At 54.2% G+C, this 16,522-nt stretch overlaps 4 protein-coding genes across 4 annotated transcripts; 1 reads left to right on the top strand and 3 right to left on the bottom strand.

Annotated features, from left to right (window-relative positions):
• Positions 1-712: 712 nt before the first annotated feature.
• Positions 713-2,154, bottom strand: TRIREDRAFT_46490 (uncharacterized protein). Its single transcript, XM_006963519.1, has 3 exons — positions 2,043-2,154; positions 1,760-1,831; positions 713-1,544 (listed from the first exon to the last, which is right to left on the bottom strand). The coding sequence occupies exons 1-3, from the start codon at positions 2,109-2,111 to the stop codon at positions 1,254-1,256; spliced, it is 432 nt and encodes a 143-aa protein (XP_006963581.1). The 5' UTR covers positions 2,112-2,154; the 3' UTR covers positions 713-1,253.
• A 502-nt stretch (positions 2,155-2,656) lies between these two features.
• rpl32 (ribosomal protein L32) lies at positions 2,657-3,721 on the top strand (the record flags this gene model as incomplete). Its single annotated transcript, XM_006963479.1, has 4 exons — positions 2,657-2,696; positions 2,959-3,083; positions 3,150-3,271; positions 3,324-3,721. The coding sequence occupies 4 exons, from the start codon at positions 2,657-2,659 to the stop codon at positions 3,430-3,432; spliced, it is 396 nt and encodes a 131-aa protein (XP_006963541.1). The 3' UTR covers positions 3,433-3,721.
• A 1,993-nt stretch (positions 3,722-5,714) lies between these two features.
• TRIREDRAFT_105432 (uncharacterized protein) lies at positions 5,715-8,588 on the bottom strand (the record flags this gene model as incomplete). Its single annotated transcript, XM_006963618.1, has 6 exons — positions 5,715-5,777; positions 5,835-7,424; positions 7,480-7,553; positions 7,604-8,030; positions 8,237-8,334; positions 8,438-8,588. 6 exons carry the CDS (start codon positions 8,586-8,588, stop codon positions 5,715-5,717), a joined length of 2,403 nt encoding a protein of 800 aa, XP_006963680.1.
• Positions 8,589-11,106: 2,518 nt separating this feature from the next.
• TRIREDRAFT_120943 (NAD-dependent glutamate dehydrogenase) lies at positions 11,107-16,178 on the bottom strand. The gene is made up of 5 exons (XM_006963617.1): positions 15,982-16,178; positions 15,570-15,780; positions 15,401-15,463; positions 11,514-14,681; positions 11,107-11,446 (listed from the first exon to the last, which is right to left on the bottom strand). Exons 4-5 carry the CDS (start codon positions 14,636-14,638, stop codon positions 11,368-11,370), a joined length of 3,204 nt encoding a protein of 1,067 aa, XP_006963679.1. The 5' UTR covers positions 14,639-14,681; positions 15,401-15,463; positions 15,570-15,780; positions 15,982-16,178; the 3' UTR covers positions 11,107-11,367.
• Between the last annotated feature and the right edge of the window lie 344 nt (positions 16,179-16,522).

Raw genomic sequence — 16,522 nt, 5'->3', positions numbered from 1 at the left:
CTGTTCAGTTCGAGATCGATGCTGCTTTCTGCTCTCGATGATCCCAACATTCGATACATTCATTCTCCAGCAAAGGGCTCAGTTGATGGATTTTTGGTGTCACAGCATGAGAGTATCATTGGTTTTGCTGGATGGTGCCAGGTCATCTGATGGTCGAACTCATTTGTTGATTTCTAGGAGATGGGTTTCGCAAACTGATTGATGAGAGACTTTTTTTGGGTTGTATTACTTGCCATCTATCGATCTGAGGAAGGCAATGTGCCGTCGGATGCGAATCGAGGTTGGAGTGATTTCTTTTGTTGCCTGGAGTGATGGAAGGTTCATGAAGCTAGCTATTCCGTTCTGATATATGGATGGCGTTATTGAGAGCAGCTAAATGGACTGCTACAATGAGAGCACCTGACTTCAATGGGGGCATTATATGGTTCAGCATAAACGGAGACGGATGACACAGCACCTGAGATCTGATATGGAGGGGAGGCAGGCGATTGTAGGCACTTTGGGCCCGCTTCGTGGAAGAAGCAGTGTTTGTTTCACTTAGGAGGTGATTCCCAACGACGACTCCCTGTGTCGTGTACCTAGCTGGGTATCTCGCCGCAAGTCGGTTCGAGATAGAGAGAAGGGGCTCGCTGATGCATACTACTTGTTGACGTTGACGTTGACAGTGACATGGCATGGCATGGGATATTTGGCTCATGGGACCCGATCGTTTCCGAGGACAGCAAATCTTGCCTGTCCAGCACGACGAGGAACTGTATACCCAACATCAAAAGGCTTAGTGCCTCGAGTCTCCAAACAACTTCGTCAACTCTCTCGCAGATAGTTGTGATACGCGCAGCCATGGGCTGTACAGAGCAACATTCACAGACATGCACCATCTCTGCCACGCTTCGTAACGTTGTGAAGATTTCATTAGCCTGCCAGACCCGTTACAATCCGCCCCAAAGCAAGGCCATGCGAAATGCCAATGGGAAACCTATCCCCCCATGCCAGGGAAACATGCGACTCCGGCCCTTTTTTCTTTTCTCGTTTGTGTGAAAATCCACATCCTCAGCGCTGCCAAGCAGTGGAACAACAGCTGCAGGAATGCTTCTCTCGACCGTTTCTTCATCCTCCCTGTCTCCTCCGTCATCACGACCACCTCAGTCTTCTTCTTCTTCTTCATCTCCTCCTCCCCAGCAGCGCCAAAAACGCCCCGACCAGCAGCAGCCCCAAAGAAAGCCCATTCTTCTTTCGGTCTTGCGCGTCCCCGTTTATCGGTAAGACTTCTGGTACCTGGCGCGGGCGCCGGGACCACCGAACTTCTTGGGCTCGCAGCGGCGGTTGTCAGCGACCAGCAGGGTGCGGTCGAACTGGACAAGGGCCTGCTTGAGCAGGTTCTTGGAGTGCTCGTCGACGTACTTCTGGTAGTAGGCGATGAGGGACTTGGCGATGGCCTGGCGGATGGCGTAGATCTGGGAGGTGTGACCACCACCGGTGACACGGACGCGGATGTCGACGTTGGCGAACTTGTCGAGGCCGACAACCAGGAGGGGCTCGTAAACCTAGAGAGATGAGTCTTAGTATATGTCGCTTTGCTTTGTTGCAGTTCCTTTCGATCGCCTCGAGTGACATGTGCCGTCTCCAAGTTCATCCGCAAAGAAGTTCCCGCAAATCGTTTTTGACATCCATGTTTGACAAGAATATGCTTCTTGGGATGAACTGGAGGCGGCCGTAGAAGCTTTCGAGTCGTATCGGAGGGGAGTAGCAGGTGGCGTACCTTGAAGCGGAGGATCTCAGGCTGGACCAGAGACAGAGGTCGGCCGTTGACCTTGATGAGACCACGGCCAGCCTATACGAGAACCAAACGTCAGCATTTCTGCATATCAAAAGTCTCCCAAGTTTCATGACTTGATCCCCGAAATTGACGATAATCTCCTCATCAATGTCGAAATCGTGTCCCCCGCAATATGCGCATTTCGTGTAGATCTTCAATTTTTTTCTTTCCCATGTTGTTCCTCCATGTCCTCCAAATCCGTCCTCGATTCTCTCGTTCCACTAACCTTGCAGTGGGCGACGGCAGTGGCCGTCTTCTTCTTGCCGAAGCATTGCACGCTCTGAGTTGACGACATGGTTGCTGGTGCGGTGTCTGAGATGATGCTGCTGCAGTCTTCGCTTCGCTTCGTTCGTCGTGATGGGTGCTTGGTCCCCTTTTCGCCTAGGACGGATTTTTTTGCGTTCCGGCACCAGCGAGAGGCCTGCGGCGGGAACAAGGCGAGGGTTTGTGCCCTTAATGTGCGCTATCCCTCTTTGGGCCGCACGAGCGAAGGCGGATGCTTGCAACTTTTTTTTTCGCAGTGGTAACGTTCTGGCGGGTTATAGTGGGGTAGAGCCGCTGTAATTTTTGGTGCGGTCCACCATCAACAGCCCAAAGACAAGGGGAAAGAAAAGAAAGAACGGCACACACACACGCACACGTGACGCATGCCCTAAACCCTTCGCCTTACTGTTCCGGTTGTGGCATCCGCCAAAATTTCGCATCGAGTGAAGCATCACGCCGGACAAATCAACCACAGCCCGACTAACCGCCGTCAAGGTACGTTTATGCCGATTGAATCGACATCTCGAGATCCTCTCCGTCACCGATCACCGATTCTAACACTCAACTCTCTTCAAGATGGTCGCCGCCAAGAAACACGTCCCCATCGTCAAGAAGCGTACGTCCTTTATCCATTTCGAGCAGATCGAGAGGAAGATATACCCGAGATACGGTCGCCTTTGCGTTTTGCCCTGCGCTCTCCTTCCGGCTGCCTCTGAGAGCCTTCACGACGATTGAGAAACTTCGACGAAGACGGTTCTGGAATGCAGTTTGGATCGAATTGAGCTTGAGCAAAACAATGAGGGACCGAATCGAATCTTTCTTCTTTTATCAATATCCGAAACGAGGCCGTTGGACGCAGAGTTAACAAGGACTTGCAGACAAGACGCGCTTCGCCCGTCACCAGAGTGACCGGTTCGACCGTGTCGGTGAGAGCTGGAGGAAGCCTAAGGGTATCGATGGCCGTGTCCGCAGACGCTTCAGGGGCACCATCCGCATGCCCAAGGTACGTCATCTCGAGCAGGAGAGAGAGACATCTTGAGGGACAAGAGTGCTGATGGATGAAATATAGATTGGCTACGGATCCAACAAGAAGACTCGCTTCTTGACCCCCTCCGGCCACAAGGCTTTCCTCGTCCACAACGTCAAGGACCTCGAGCTGCTGCTGATGCACAACCGAACCCACGCTGCCGAGTACGTCCTCTGCCAAGTGTCTAGCGAATACCATCTCCTAACCCTTTCACAGGATTGCCAGCGCCGTCTCATCCCGAAAGCGAATCGACATCATCTCCCGCGCCAAGCAGATTGGCGTCAAGGTCACAAACGCCAAGGCCAAGGTCACGACGGAGGTCTAAGCGGCGGACCTGGGGGGCTCGAGAGAGAGAGGGGGAAATCTGTCGACATCATCGGGTGTGTGGATGGGACGATAGAGAAGCAAAAAATAAAGCATTCACGGCACACACACACACACAACTACGGAGAATCCAAAAAAAAAGTTTAAACAAGTCTTCGCCGAGATCTCCTTTTGCCCGTCCTTTGTGGTTGGCGAATTCCCGTGTTGTGGCTGTTTCTTCTCACTTTTCTCCGGGTTTTACGGGTGTGGTGGTGTTGTTTTTTTTTTTTTGCTACAATGGAACAAAAGGGAAGGGGGTGGCGCTGCAGTCTTCATTTGCTGCGGACTTGATATTCTCATTTGGAGGAAAGGTGCTACGGTTTGCATTTATGGCCATGCGCGCATGCGTGTTGCATTGCGGGACGAGACGGCCTCTGGCGTGTATTGTCGAACTACAGGGAAATATGACGCACCGTTGACGACAAGGATGGTGATGCCTGTGTGAGGCGTGGTCAATGCTGCGCTGTTGGTGATCTTGATCACTCCTGAAGAATCGGCCCAGATAACTCGGGGATGCGGTTGAAGTTCGACAGGAACTCAACTATATGTAGATGCCTGGCTAACCTGTATAGCAAGATACGGCCATATCAGGAACCAAATGCTGATATGCTATATGACCACATGGTAATCAGGAATGCGTCGTAAGTTAATGCTCACATCGAAGACATGTCTTCCAAGCCTCCTAGTGGGGAGAGCTTCTTGAACAATTTCAGAGGGTCACCTTGATGATCAAGAACTCATACTCAACCACGGGCAGCGATGTTTTGTTTGCTGAGTCTTCAAACTCGATGTCTACTCTCGTCCCTTTCAAGACTGAATTAAGTCGCCATCAGTCCCCTTTTCCCAACCTTTGCTGCAGTAATGCTGTTAAATCACTCCCTTCTTGGATGAGGACGACATAATAGTCTGGATTGCCTATTTCGTGGCAGGCGAGGTTGAGGAGGGGAGATGGTGAGAGGCTCACGAGATATGATTCCTTAACGAGAAGATATCATGAGGAGATGTATCGACGGAGAGGGAGTTGGAGGGTTTGTTCAGAGGTCTGTTCTGATGGGGTCGACGAGTACCTAGATGAAGACGATGTCCCAACTCCGCTTTCTCTGACCCCTTACTCCAACATGATGATCAATAATCTACCTACTTACAAAAAAAAAAGAGAGAGAAAAGAAAAGAAAAAATGAAGAATAAAGATGCAAAGTAGAAGAAGTACCTTACCCAGTCATCTTAGGTAGCTAAGAAGGACATTGTAATTGACGTCCTCAAAGTCATTCACAAGTCAACATGTAAAATGTCCAGCAGAAGCCTGAGAGCCAAGAAGAAGATCACACAGCCTTCACAGCAAACATCACACCCAAAGAGGGGAAGAAAAAAAAAGAAACACACACGGTATCACAAGAAATCAAACCGAACACATTCCAGCAGTTAAAACTTAGCATCACACACAAAAAAAAAAAAAAAAAAAAAAAAAGAAGAGGAAAAGACTCAATCGCATTCCCTCCGCAACACACCTCAACTACCTACCTATCTATCTACCTACCTAGCCAAAAAAAAAAAAAAAAAAAAAAAAAAAAATCGGCGCTTTCAGTTCGTCCCTTGAAATTGAAAAAACTCAAATTGAAAGCTGTAACTGTGGTATAATATCTCATCAAGAACCATGACAAACTGGAAAGCAGGAAAAAAATGAAAATGAAACAGAATAGAAAATCGAAGAAGAAAATAGTGAAGAGAGAAACAGAAAGAACAGAAAATAGTTCAGAGTAGAAAAGGGGGCCCCCCAGCTTTCAAGCCAGCCTCTACATCAAAAAGGTCAAAGTAGAACAAAAAAAAAATGAGAAAAAAGACAAGTTTGTGATGCATTCGTCGCATTCAGACTCGTCATGTAAGCTTTAAAGAAAAGAAAAGAAAAGAAAGAAAACAAATCGGTTTATCCTCTTCTCTTTTTTTGGTGTCCACTGGATTTCCCGCAAAACGCCCATGACGGCTTAATCTGGTCCGACAACGGATAGAAAAGAGAACTTAGGAAGAAACAAACAAATCCTTCGTACAAAAGATAGAAATCAACACCCCGCTGACTGCGCCGAGGAGAAATACGCGTGAACCCAGCCCAGCTGTATTTTTCCCCCTTCACCAGCGATCAACGTGTGAATGCGTAAAGAAGAAATCTCCGGTGCCTCAGAGAAGGCTGCCGCAACAAACATTATGTACAAGTCATAGAGAAAAAGGCTAGATCTCATCCACCGCCGCTCAGCGGGAGCCCCGAGTTCGCTGTTTCCTGGCCAGCCAATCTCCAAGCATGTTGTCAAGTTGCTAAGACACTTGTTAGTCCGGGAAATTTCACTCTCTGGTTCCTTGTTGAACACATACCGTCGTAATCTCTGCCAACTTGGCATTCTGCTCCCGAAACAAGCCCCCCACGACCGGGTGGTCGCTGCTCGCGGGCACCACGTCCGTCTTGTCGTACACGACGACCAAGAGATCGCGGACGTGGTCGGGCTCGTTGAAGAAGGCATGCAGCTTCATGTCGTCCCAGGTCTGCTCCTTGCTGCCTGTGGAAGAGGAGCTGCTCTTGGACCTGTCCTCGGCCGACTGGGTAAGCTCGGGGGAGGGCGATGCGGAGGGCGACCGGTCATCTGGAGACGAAGTGTCCACCATGAGAGCAGGAGGCTCCGACGAGGTGACCGGCGACACGGGAGATACCGAGTGCGAGCGAGCGCCGGATTGGGCCGGTGTTGGCTGTGAAACGGGAGACTGATCAGCAGCAGCGGATGGGTTGCCGTCGGGGAAAGAGCCCGGGATGATGGGCTCCTCCACCTCCTCGTCCTGCGGAGCCTTGGTGGTCCTGATGGGCGTGGATGAGTTGGGCTGGGGCATCCTGTCCAAGATGGCGTCGCCATCGTCTGACTCTTCCGAGTCGGACAGGTCCAGGTGGTTGAGCGCGCGGGGTGCGGTGGCCGACCGCGGGCTGATGGCCACCTCTGGTCCACGGCGGGTGGTGGGAGACGTCGTTTCCAGAGAGGGACGACCACGGGGCGGCTGGTGTGACGGCACCTCTTGCGTCTCGTTGGTCTCTGGGTTGACGATGCGCATTGAAGGCGGGGGCACATTGGAGACGTCGTTGATACGGCTCTCAGCCAGGTAAGAAGCAAGCTCCACGGTTGAAGCCTGGGGCGCCTTGTTGTTAACGGTGGGCTCGACGCGGGCTTGCTGCTTGTGCAGCTTGGCGGGCTGCCTGGGCTTTTCGGGAGACGACTGGTCCTCCGAGTGGCGCTCCTCGCTGTCGCGGGACTCGCCCTCGGGCCTGTCGTCGGGCGACTGCTTCTTGTCCTTTCTGGAGAAGAAGCCTCGCAAACCGCCGGGCTTCTTGTCCTTGTCCCTCCTGTCCTTGTCTTTGCTCTTCTTCCTGTCCTTGTCCGACATGAGCTCCTTTTCGAACCTGTCCAGGCTGGTCCGGGGCTTGCCAGACGACATGGAGTCGGTGGACTCCCGGGGGCCGTCATCCCGCAGCAGGTTCGGCGTGAGGGTAATCTTCTTGGTCTCCGTCGTTTCGTCCTTGAAGAAAGAATCGGTGTTCCTGATGTTACCGTTGCGAGATATGCTGGGCCCGTCTCGCTTCTCCACAATCTCGAGGCTGCCGCCTCGCAGGTCCTCGTCGTCTGACGAATCGTCCTGGGTCTGCTCCAAGGGCTTGGCAGTTTTGGGCTTGTTGGGCTTGAGCGGCTCCACGCGAGCACTCTCATCTGTCGCATCCTCGTCGTCTCCTGAGGGCGCCTGCTTCTTCTGCTTGACAGGCTCCGACGCCTCGTCGGCATCTTCCTCTTCCGAGGAGTAGTCGTGGTCAGAGTAGTCGAAGTAGGTGGGCTCTGTAAAGACGACCGTCGCCTTTTTCTTGATGCCAATGGAGAAGCCGCTCTTTTGCTTGGGCGGCTGTTGATCGGTCAACATGGAGGCGGAGAGCTAGAGAATAGATCAGTGACTTGTCCTGAAAGGGGCCTTGTCTCGCTCAGCATACATCAATGTTCCTGTGCTTGTTCAGACGAGCCAGCCTCTCGGTAGGCGTCTCAATGTGTTCGGCCGGCAGGTAGCCTGTGCAGTGTTAGCCGGCGCGCATGTTTCTCCATGGCCAGTCGACATACCAATGCTGCTATCCTTGACCACTCTGACCAGCCACCAGTAGCTGTTGCTATCATCCAGCAGAACCATGGTGTCACCCTTAGTCGCATTGGCTTGGCCCTCGACGGTAGCTACAAAGGTGTGGAGGGCGTAGACGAATTCGAAATCAATGTCCTCTGGTTCATGTAAGCACTCTGCTGCCCAGCCATAGTCAATGAAGCGTGGGTCGTCGGGGAGGGAGAAGTCGGAATCATCATCATCTTCAAAGGATTTGTTGTAGGGTATCGTGAGCGATAGATCAGCGTCGGCGTCGGGATCGGCTTCGGTGTCGGCTTCGTTCTGGTGCGCGCAAAGGTCTTGGCCGTTGTCGCAGTCGCAGCCGCGATCACAGTCGCGTTCCGCCTCATACGTCTCGTGCTCAACAGTGTCCACACAGTAGCCCGCTGGGTCCTGTATGAACGCGTTGTCATCCTCGTCTACCGCGGGATCCTAGCCGTTGGTCTCCAAGCTCTGCGTCTCGCTGTCGTCGGCCGCCGCCTCGCCGGTTCGATCGTCGTCAACGCGCCGTTGCGTGTCGTCTTGGCCATGATCGGTGTCGCGGTTTTCTTCGTCGTCGTCGTCGCCGTCGTCAATGTCGCTACAACCGGCATACTCACCCGCAAGAAGATGATGATGATGATGGGCATCGCGAATCTGGTGCAAAAAGTCTGTGTCTGGCGTGCTGGGAGCTGGAGTGGGAGACGGGGAGTGAGGGCTGGCGTGCAGGTGCAGTGACGTCCAGGGGGTCCGCGGGATGGAGGACAGGGAAGACACTCGCCGCGGCCAGGCCGCGGGAGTGGCTCCGGAGCTGCACGCACCGTCTTCGATGGAAGGCGAACTCGAGATGCGATCCATCATGTCGTCATCCAGGTCGCCATCGTCCTCGATGTCGTCGTCGTCGGCCGCGTTGCCATTCTGGGCAACGGCCAGCGAGTCCTGCTGGTGCTGGTGCTGCTGGTACACGTCCATGCCGTCGGCGATTCTTTCAGCGTTCGGTCGGCCGTTGTTGTCTGTGACTGTGGCAGCCCGGGGACTGCGCGCGTGCTCTCGGGAGGTCTCGTGGGCGACGTCGCGAAGCGTCTCTGCCTGGTGCGGAGCGAGCAGCACGGGCGGGCTGGAGAAGGGGTTTCGGGTCGGTCTGAGGGCTCGGTCCTGGGTCGAGGGGGCGTGGTGATGCTGCAGATCGATTGTGTCTGTATCGTGCCAAAGGGGGGAGGAGGATGGCGCTCGTCAGTCTCGGTGGGAGAGGTCTGAAGCAATCAATGCTCACGTGTCGCGCGTTGCGGACTCGAGGTAATACGTAGGAAGGGGAGAATGGGAATTGGAAATTGGCTCTTCGGAGCGAGTTGAAGAGAGTGAACGAGAGTCGAGAGAGCGACAGAGAGAGAGAAGGGAAAATGATTGTAGAAAATAGAGAGACCGAGTAAAGTCAAGGCAGAGAGAAGAGAGAAAAAGAAGGGGCGCAAGGGGCAGCCAAAGGATGGAAGAGAAGGGAAGAAGAGGAAGCTGCTGGTGAGCAGGTAAGGGAAATCGCAGAAGCAAGAGAGAAGCAGCAGAAGAAGAAGAAGAAGACGACGCAGAGGCAACGAACGCTCTGGATCTGCAACCCCGACAAGGCACAGAGTGAGAGGGAAACGAGTGTGAGAAGAATGAAGCCACCCCTGGTCAATCCGTTTCGCTGTTCGTGCGTCTCTGCCTCTTTTTTTCTTTCCTTTTTCTCCCAACAGTCGCAGTGCAGTGCAGGCCAAAAGGGAAGCCGGAGCTAAAACATCACTTGTGAAGCGTCCAACTCGAAACGGGGGTGGCGCGAATCCTGTCCCTTTTTTTTTTCTTTTCTTATTTATTTCGGGAGCAAATCTGGCTGGCTCGACAGGGGTGGGAAGCGAGGTCAATGCAGTGGGAGATGATGGAGAAGAGAGGGCTGCATGGGCTGAATATCAAGAGAACGAATCATAACAAATGGCTTTATGTACGCACCCGCTCGGACAATCAAGTGCCGTGTCATGCCTCTCTTGTTCCTGTCCGTCTCCAACTGTCGTCTTGCGCAGATCGCGTCTTCGTCTCGCCTCGTCCCGCCTTCGTCACGCACAGCTCCCAAACACCGCGCTCACAGATCTGGACAGTGCTGCCTCGTTTGTCTTGTTACTCTCTCGCTCACCCGCTGATGGAGTTGCGACTAGTAAGGCACTGCGTTGGGTCCCCACGTCATCAAAAACCAGCAAAGCGGCTTCGAATCACTTGCATCCAGAGTCGCACAAGTGGGACGTTGTTCGTCATCAAGCCGAGTGTAAAAAAAAAAAGGCACCTGTTGCTGACAAGACGCGGACAAGGCGCAAGTAAGAAAAAAGAAAACAAGGCAGAGAAGCAGAGAAGAAGAGAAATAGACAGAGAAAGAAAATTGACACCCGAATGAGTGAAGGGCCAAAGGGAGGCCACAGGGAGGGAGAGAGAGTGAGGTCACCAACAAAGGCATCACAGTGTTGAGGCTGGACTGGGTTGATCACCGAGGCAGTGACGCATAAGAATAGGGCCAGTCCTGCAGTCAGCCAAGGGCTGGATCTGTCTGTTCCAATCAGGGTCCATCTATCTATAAGGCACCGACAACTGCATCACGATCTGGGGTATCCGTATTACCGTCCAGTCTACCTGATGGCATCTTGATTGGCTTGAAGGCTGTCGATTTATTACACAACATCGACTTCCAGCCATCCCGTTCAGCAACAACACAAACATTCCTCCTTCCATCACTCATTCCATGAAGTGTACCGGTATTCCCAACGATTTCTTCATTCTTCTTTTCTGTACCTTTATTGCAATCATCGTGTATAGGTATCTGAGCTACCTTGGTAGCCTCATGCACATGCACATGCAAACCCGCAATAGCGCGCCAATCCAGCCATCTCCACCCTGCAAGTTGACGAAATACAGTACTAGATGCGTGTGTGCCTGAATTGACAGGGGGGTCTTCTACTAGTATCTCCGTCAGCCTCGTTTCGCCTCACTCACTCACTCACTCATTCTTCCAGTCTTCTCTCATCGATATTCAGTATGACTTGATCAACATTCATTCTCCATCCCCATATATACGGGTACTATCAGGTACCTACCAATACCTAGGTACTACTTAGTAGGTACTATCTTGAGGTTCAGAGCAACAAAGCCCTCTAGTATTACAACCCAACAGCCATCGCCAGGGCACCAAAAGCTGAAACTCCCCACACTCCACACCCAATCTCTCTTGTACTTTATTTGTCCATTTTTTTTCCCCTTAGATTCGAAACACGGCAACACGCTTGCGTCGAATCAGCCTGCACCTGCATGCCCGCGCTTTACCCAAATGAGCACCCAAGCATCACGACTCATTCTTCCTCCAGACTTTCAGTGAGGATTCCGTATCACGAGAAATAGACATTGCCATTGTAAATCTACCGATTCGCCGGCAGGACTGCGCGGCGCATTTCGTCATGTAACCATCCTTTTTTTTTTTGTCTTTGGTTCGGTTTTTCCTCGTGCATGAACCCGACCCTACCGATATATCCATAAATCTATGTCTTAAGCTATACTCGAGCTCAAGGTCGTGCCTCAACCCTCGATTGTTTTTGTTCCCTGTTTTTTTTTCCCATCATGCCCTGGAGACAACGCGTCTCTCTCAATGACTAAAGCATCGTATCAAATGCACAATAACACGCTGAATTTCAGAAAAGCTTCAAAAGGACAATGCAAACAAGACCCATTTAATCCACCTCCTTTACTGGCTGATGGACATGCGTCTGACCTGCTCAGCGCCGTTAGGCTGGCCGGAAATGTCTGCCAGCTTCTTGGACATGCTAATCATACCATGTTAGTAATGGCCTCGTGCGGTAGGGTAATGGTCTGGGTGACAAAGAAACTTACAAGTCAAAGAATGCAAACTGGCTGGGCTCGCTGCCAAACTCGTAAACGAATCGGCTGGCCAGGTAGCTGCCAAAGATGGCGCGCAGGTAGTTCTCCGGCACACGCGAGATGATGGTGTCGAGACCAATCTTGTTCAGCAGCATCTTGGGGAGCGCCTCCCTCAACACACCCTTGCGGATGATGTCGTTCTCCCACAGGTCAGAGTGCTGCAGCTTCTCATCGAGGTCCGTAATGGCTCCCGACAGCTTGTCGGACAGGATAGACCGCGCGATGCCGGTCTGCTCGTGCTCGCGCCAGATGGCCTCGAACTCGAGCCGCGCGTTCTCCTGGATCTTGCTCTGCACCTCCCGGACGTAGTCGTCGTAGAACTGAGGTGCCTTGCCCGACTTGGGGTCGACGCACATGTGCTCGATGAAGCCTTCGGTGTCGAACGACAGGGAAGCCAGCACCTCGAGCGACGACGACGTGACACCTCCCTTGTTGGCAGAGGCATCCTTGTAGAGGATGGCGCCGGCCGACTCCAGGCGCAGCTTAGCATCCTGGGTGATGAACAGGTTGGCACCCTCGACAATGTAGGGGATGATGCTCTTGCCGTCCTTGATGAGCCTGTTGACCGAGATGAGGTCGATGGACTCGGGCCGGCCACCGCAGGGGACGAAGCAGTCCGTCATGTTGGTCTCGCGCAGATGATACGTGTTACGGAACGAAGTGCCGTTGTTGACCACCTCTCCGCTCGGCAGCGTGACGTTGTTCTCATCGCAGAGCACGCGGTATCCGTCCTTGGACAGCTTGGACAGGTCGTACTCGCTGATCATGACACGCTTGCGCGCCAGGCGAATGAGCTCGTCCTTGTCCAGGCCGTTGGGGTCGGCCAGCACACCGGAGCCGTCGACCACGGCCGTGTACTTTTCGTTGCTGAGCAGGATCTCGTTGCTGCCCAGGTCGCCGTCGGGGCCACCCGTCTGCATCTTCCGGACCTGGGACGGGTCCAGGTCGAGCTTGCGGTAGATGCCCTTGACGTACTCGCGCACCGACAGGGTCGTCATGCCGTACTTGTCGTGCGGGATGCCGCCCAGCTTGGGAGACTTGCCGGTGAAGAAGGACTTCCACCAGGGTGCTCCGCGGGCCTTGGCGTGCTCGGTGGCCCAGTCGACCAGGTCGGCCGTGTTCTCGTCGGGACCCATGAACAGGATCTCCTGCTTGCCGTACAAGTCGACAATGGGGTTCTTAATTCCAGGCGTCTCTGCGGGCAGGAGCAGGTCCAGGATACTATCAATGTACTTCTCAAACGCCTCGGTGGCCTTGTCCTGCTGCTTAGGGTCCAGGAGAATGACACCCTTGGATCCGCCCTCGGGGATGTCCTTGTTCTTGCGCTGCTGGGTGCTGGCGAGGCCGTAGTTCTCGTCAAAGAGGTTACGCGCGTTGATGCCGTACGCCTCCTTGCTGCGAGACTTGACAATGCGGATACCGCCACGGGAGATGTCGCGGAAACGGAGGTGGAAGCCACGGGACTCGGCACCAATGACCAGGAACATGCCGTACAGAGGCTTGGGGTACTCGGCCTCGGGCAGGAAAGAGGGGTCCAAGCGGAAGCTCAGGGCGACCTTGGTGGGCGTGAAGTAGTTGGTCTTGAGGATGGCGTTGTTGAAGACGCGGAAGGCGGTCATGACCATCTCGTCGTGCTCGTTGGCCACCGTCTTGGAGATCTTGTCGCGCAGCTTCTCGTCAGACAAGACCTCGACGGCGGGCGTGGCCAAGAGCACGTTGCTGTCCTGGACGCCGAGGTGCACGCTGGCAAAGGCAGCGTACAGCAGACGAACAAGCTCAGGGTACGACTGGATGATCTCGAGGATGTAGTCGGGGGTGAACGTCTCCGTACGCAGACGTCGCTTGAGCTTGGACAGCAGAGCCGCATGGGCGTTCTGCTTGGGGTCAAGGATCTCAAGGAGAGAAGCATACTCGGGGCCCAGACGGTTCAGGAAGTGCTGGACAAAGACCCATGCGCTGTGGGCGTAGACAGACTCCTGCAGACTCAGCTCGCCGGTAGCAAAGAGGTGGTGGAACTTGTTCTGGGGCAAGCAGTAGAGGAGGGAGATTTCCTTGGTGATCTGGTGGATGGAGGTCTCAATCGAGGGGAAGTAGCCGTCCAGGTTAGGGGCGGGTCGGAGATAGGCACTCATGACCGTGATGCCGTTGGAGAACTGCTCGACGTACTTCCTTGAGCTGGTGACGCCATAGTAGTGGTACAGGTCGCTCAGGGTCGAGAAGATGCCCCGGGCAGTGCGGCTGCGGAAAGCGACAACCAGGCGCTTCTCGGCCGAGCCTTCAATGTCGAAGACCTCGATGACGGGACCGGCCCGGTTGACGGCGATCTCGATGATCTCCTGGTACACCTGCTTGGTGTTGGCCGTGGCCTTTTGCCAGAAACCGACGTCCGAGATGACCTCAATTCGGGTCTCCTTGGGGTCCGTGGACTCGGGGCTCTGCTTGAAGTGGCACTGGTACACGAAGTAGCAGCGGACGGTAGCCTTGGAGTTGGGGCTGGCGCCAATGGCAGCCGGCGACCGGAAGGTCTCGACTCGGTACTTGCTCTTGCCCTGGTGGTCCAGATACTTGGACTCAAGGCGAGACTCATACCGGGGACCACTGACGTGGGCCTTGCCAGGCTCGCTGGTGTCGATGTAGATGGCGTGGTCGTTGGCCTCCATGTCCAGGCGGATCTCCTCCTGCTTGTCCTCCCTTGAGTGGGCGGCAACCTTGGCCGCATAGAGAGAGGTGATCTGATTGGCAATGACCTCAGGGGTCTCAATGTGGAAGTAGACATCGTCGATGCCCAGCTTCTCATAGAACCACTCAATCTGCTCGTCAATCAGATTCTCGGGCAGCCAGCCGCCCTGCTGGATGATGGACTTGACAGCCTTGATCTGCTCCGTCTTTCCCTCGAATTGGGGAGCAACGTAGCCGACTGTGGCAGAGCGCAGAACTCGGTGTCCATTTCTCAAAGCGAGAGGGACGGGAGGGACGCTGACGTGGGTGGGCTGGGGAGAAGGGCCACGACTTGAGTCTGACTCGGCGCTTCGAATCTGAGCCAAAGTCTTGGGCTTGGGGGGTTCTGAGGAAGCCATGGTGGATGCTAGATCTTCCAATGGATCTTTATATTCAGGAAAGCTGTCGTGAAGAGAGAAATTAGTCTCAATTGCCAAGGCCATGGTGATGGACCAAAGATGGTGGGTTAAAGAATTGGAACGAGGCTTGAAATGCAAACGAAAGATGGCATGAGAGGAAGAGGGATGATGTGATGAGAAAGGGGAAACCAGTGCCTTTGCAACCAGAGGACATGGCAGGATATATACACATAGATATATAGTATATATACACAGGTATATATACTGCCACAAGACCAGGCTGGGACGGCAAAAGATAAGGGACTCGGGCACAATTCACCAGTGATGTCCGCGTAGCGCACGAGTCAATGACAAGGACAAATTGAGGGCAGGGGCAGAAGTCAGAGAGCCAACGTGAGACATGCTGCTAGAGCCAGAGACGCAAGGAGAAATCAGATGGCAGCGCCACACTCGTGGTGTTGATACAGCGAGGTATCGAAACTTGCCAGGGGATCTCTCTTCCCAGGAATGCGTGTAAGTTTGGCATGCTTGGAGGGGGGCGTGGGCATAACGGCATTGACCGAGCAAAAGGCCCCAAAGCCGGTGTAAGACACGATTGTCCTCACCGCCGCAGGCCACAGCTCAGGCATTGTCGTCCTACCACCACACCCCCCCTTTGGCTCTTGCTTGTTGATTCGACGGGAACGGCGAAGAGGGACGAGGGTACAGAAAACGGACACAGCTGCCGGCAGCCCAATGGGAGAGCTCGCAACCACCACGTACCTAAAGTATTAGGGTTGTCAGGAGGGAAAAAGGAACAGCAACCGAAATCGCGAGTAATGAATCCTAGACGAAGGACGGTTAGCACACAGCTGTACGATTTTTGCGCAGCGGCAGCAAAAAGGAGAGCTGCAGGGCTTGCGCCTGTGTGTCACAGCCATCAATAACGTACCTTTTGAGATAACAGCTATTCAGACGGGCCAAACAGCAGAAATCGAGCCTGTGGCGGGGCAGGGGTCCGATATCTCGCAAGATAAGAAGCTCAAGACCGGTGAGACGGGCTCTCGTATTAGGGCTCGTAAGAGGTCGGTGCGTGAGCGAGAGATAAGGACGAGAGAATCTGGACGTGAAGCCACGGCAGAGCGAGGATTTTCTATTTTAGTCTGGGAGGCCCGTTAGTCCATTGCTTGCAGCCAACCTTGGTTCCTTGATCTTCTTTTTCTCCTCAATTCGCTGGCGTTAAGGCGGGAGCTGACAGCTTCGGCAGTGCCGAGTGCCGCGGCGCTGCCTCTAGCCGTGCTCCAGAGCTCCGCGCGCAGCTTGCGCTCGATTCCACCGTCTTCTGGGGTGTGTGTTTGCCTTACCGGTACGACGTCTGTCTTGGTCTATTCCTGCTTTCTGCTGCCGTCTCCTTGAGGATGTTTGGTAGCGACGGACGGAGCGAGGAACAGCTGCCCTGGAGGGGTTGAATCCGCAGCGTGAGGCGGGAGAGTGGGAGCTGGTGATAAGGAGCGGCGACGAGCTGCGAACCAATTGGTGCAGCTGACGGGCCGTAATGGGGAGAAGGACGGAAGTGATGCTGATGCTGATGCTCACAGGCGCTTTTCCAGGAGAGCAACGCAACCGGCGACGCTGCCTTTTAAGTAATTCGGGTCGCGGATTCGCATCGCTTCGTGACTCTTGCCCGCGTCTCTCTGGCTTCTCCAAGGCCGTCACTTGCCTGCCGGTACGCAGCGGTACTTGGCTGGTGACCTGCGCCGCTGCCCCTCCCCACGGTGGGCCAGCCAGGCCCAGAACTGGAGCCCCCTGCGCCAGGCCTCCAGGACGGCGCGCTAGGGGGACGCTTTAGGGCACTTGGGCGCTGGAGGGCACGAGGTACAGCGCGAGTACGGCTGCGCGCAGGTA

Source organism: Trichoderma reesei, assembly GCF_000167675.1.
Source record: "Trichoderma reesei QM6a unplaced genomic scaffold TRIREscaffold_5, whole genome shotgun sequence".
Taxonomy (NCBI): domain Eukaryota; kingdom Fungi; phylum Ascomycota; class Sordariomycetes; order Hypocreales; family Hypocreaceae; genus Trichoderma; species Trichoderma reesei.
This window is presented reverse-complemented; position numbering and strand designations above follow the sequence as displayed.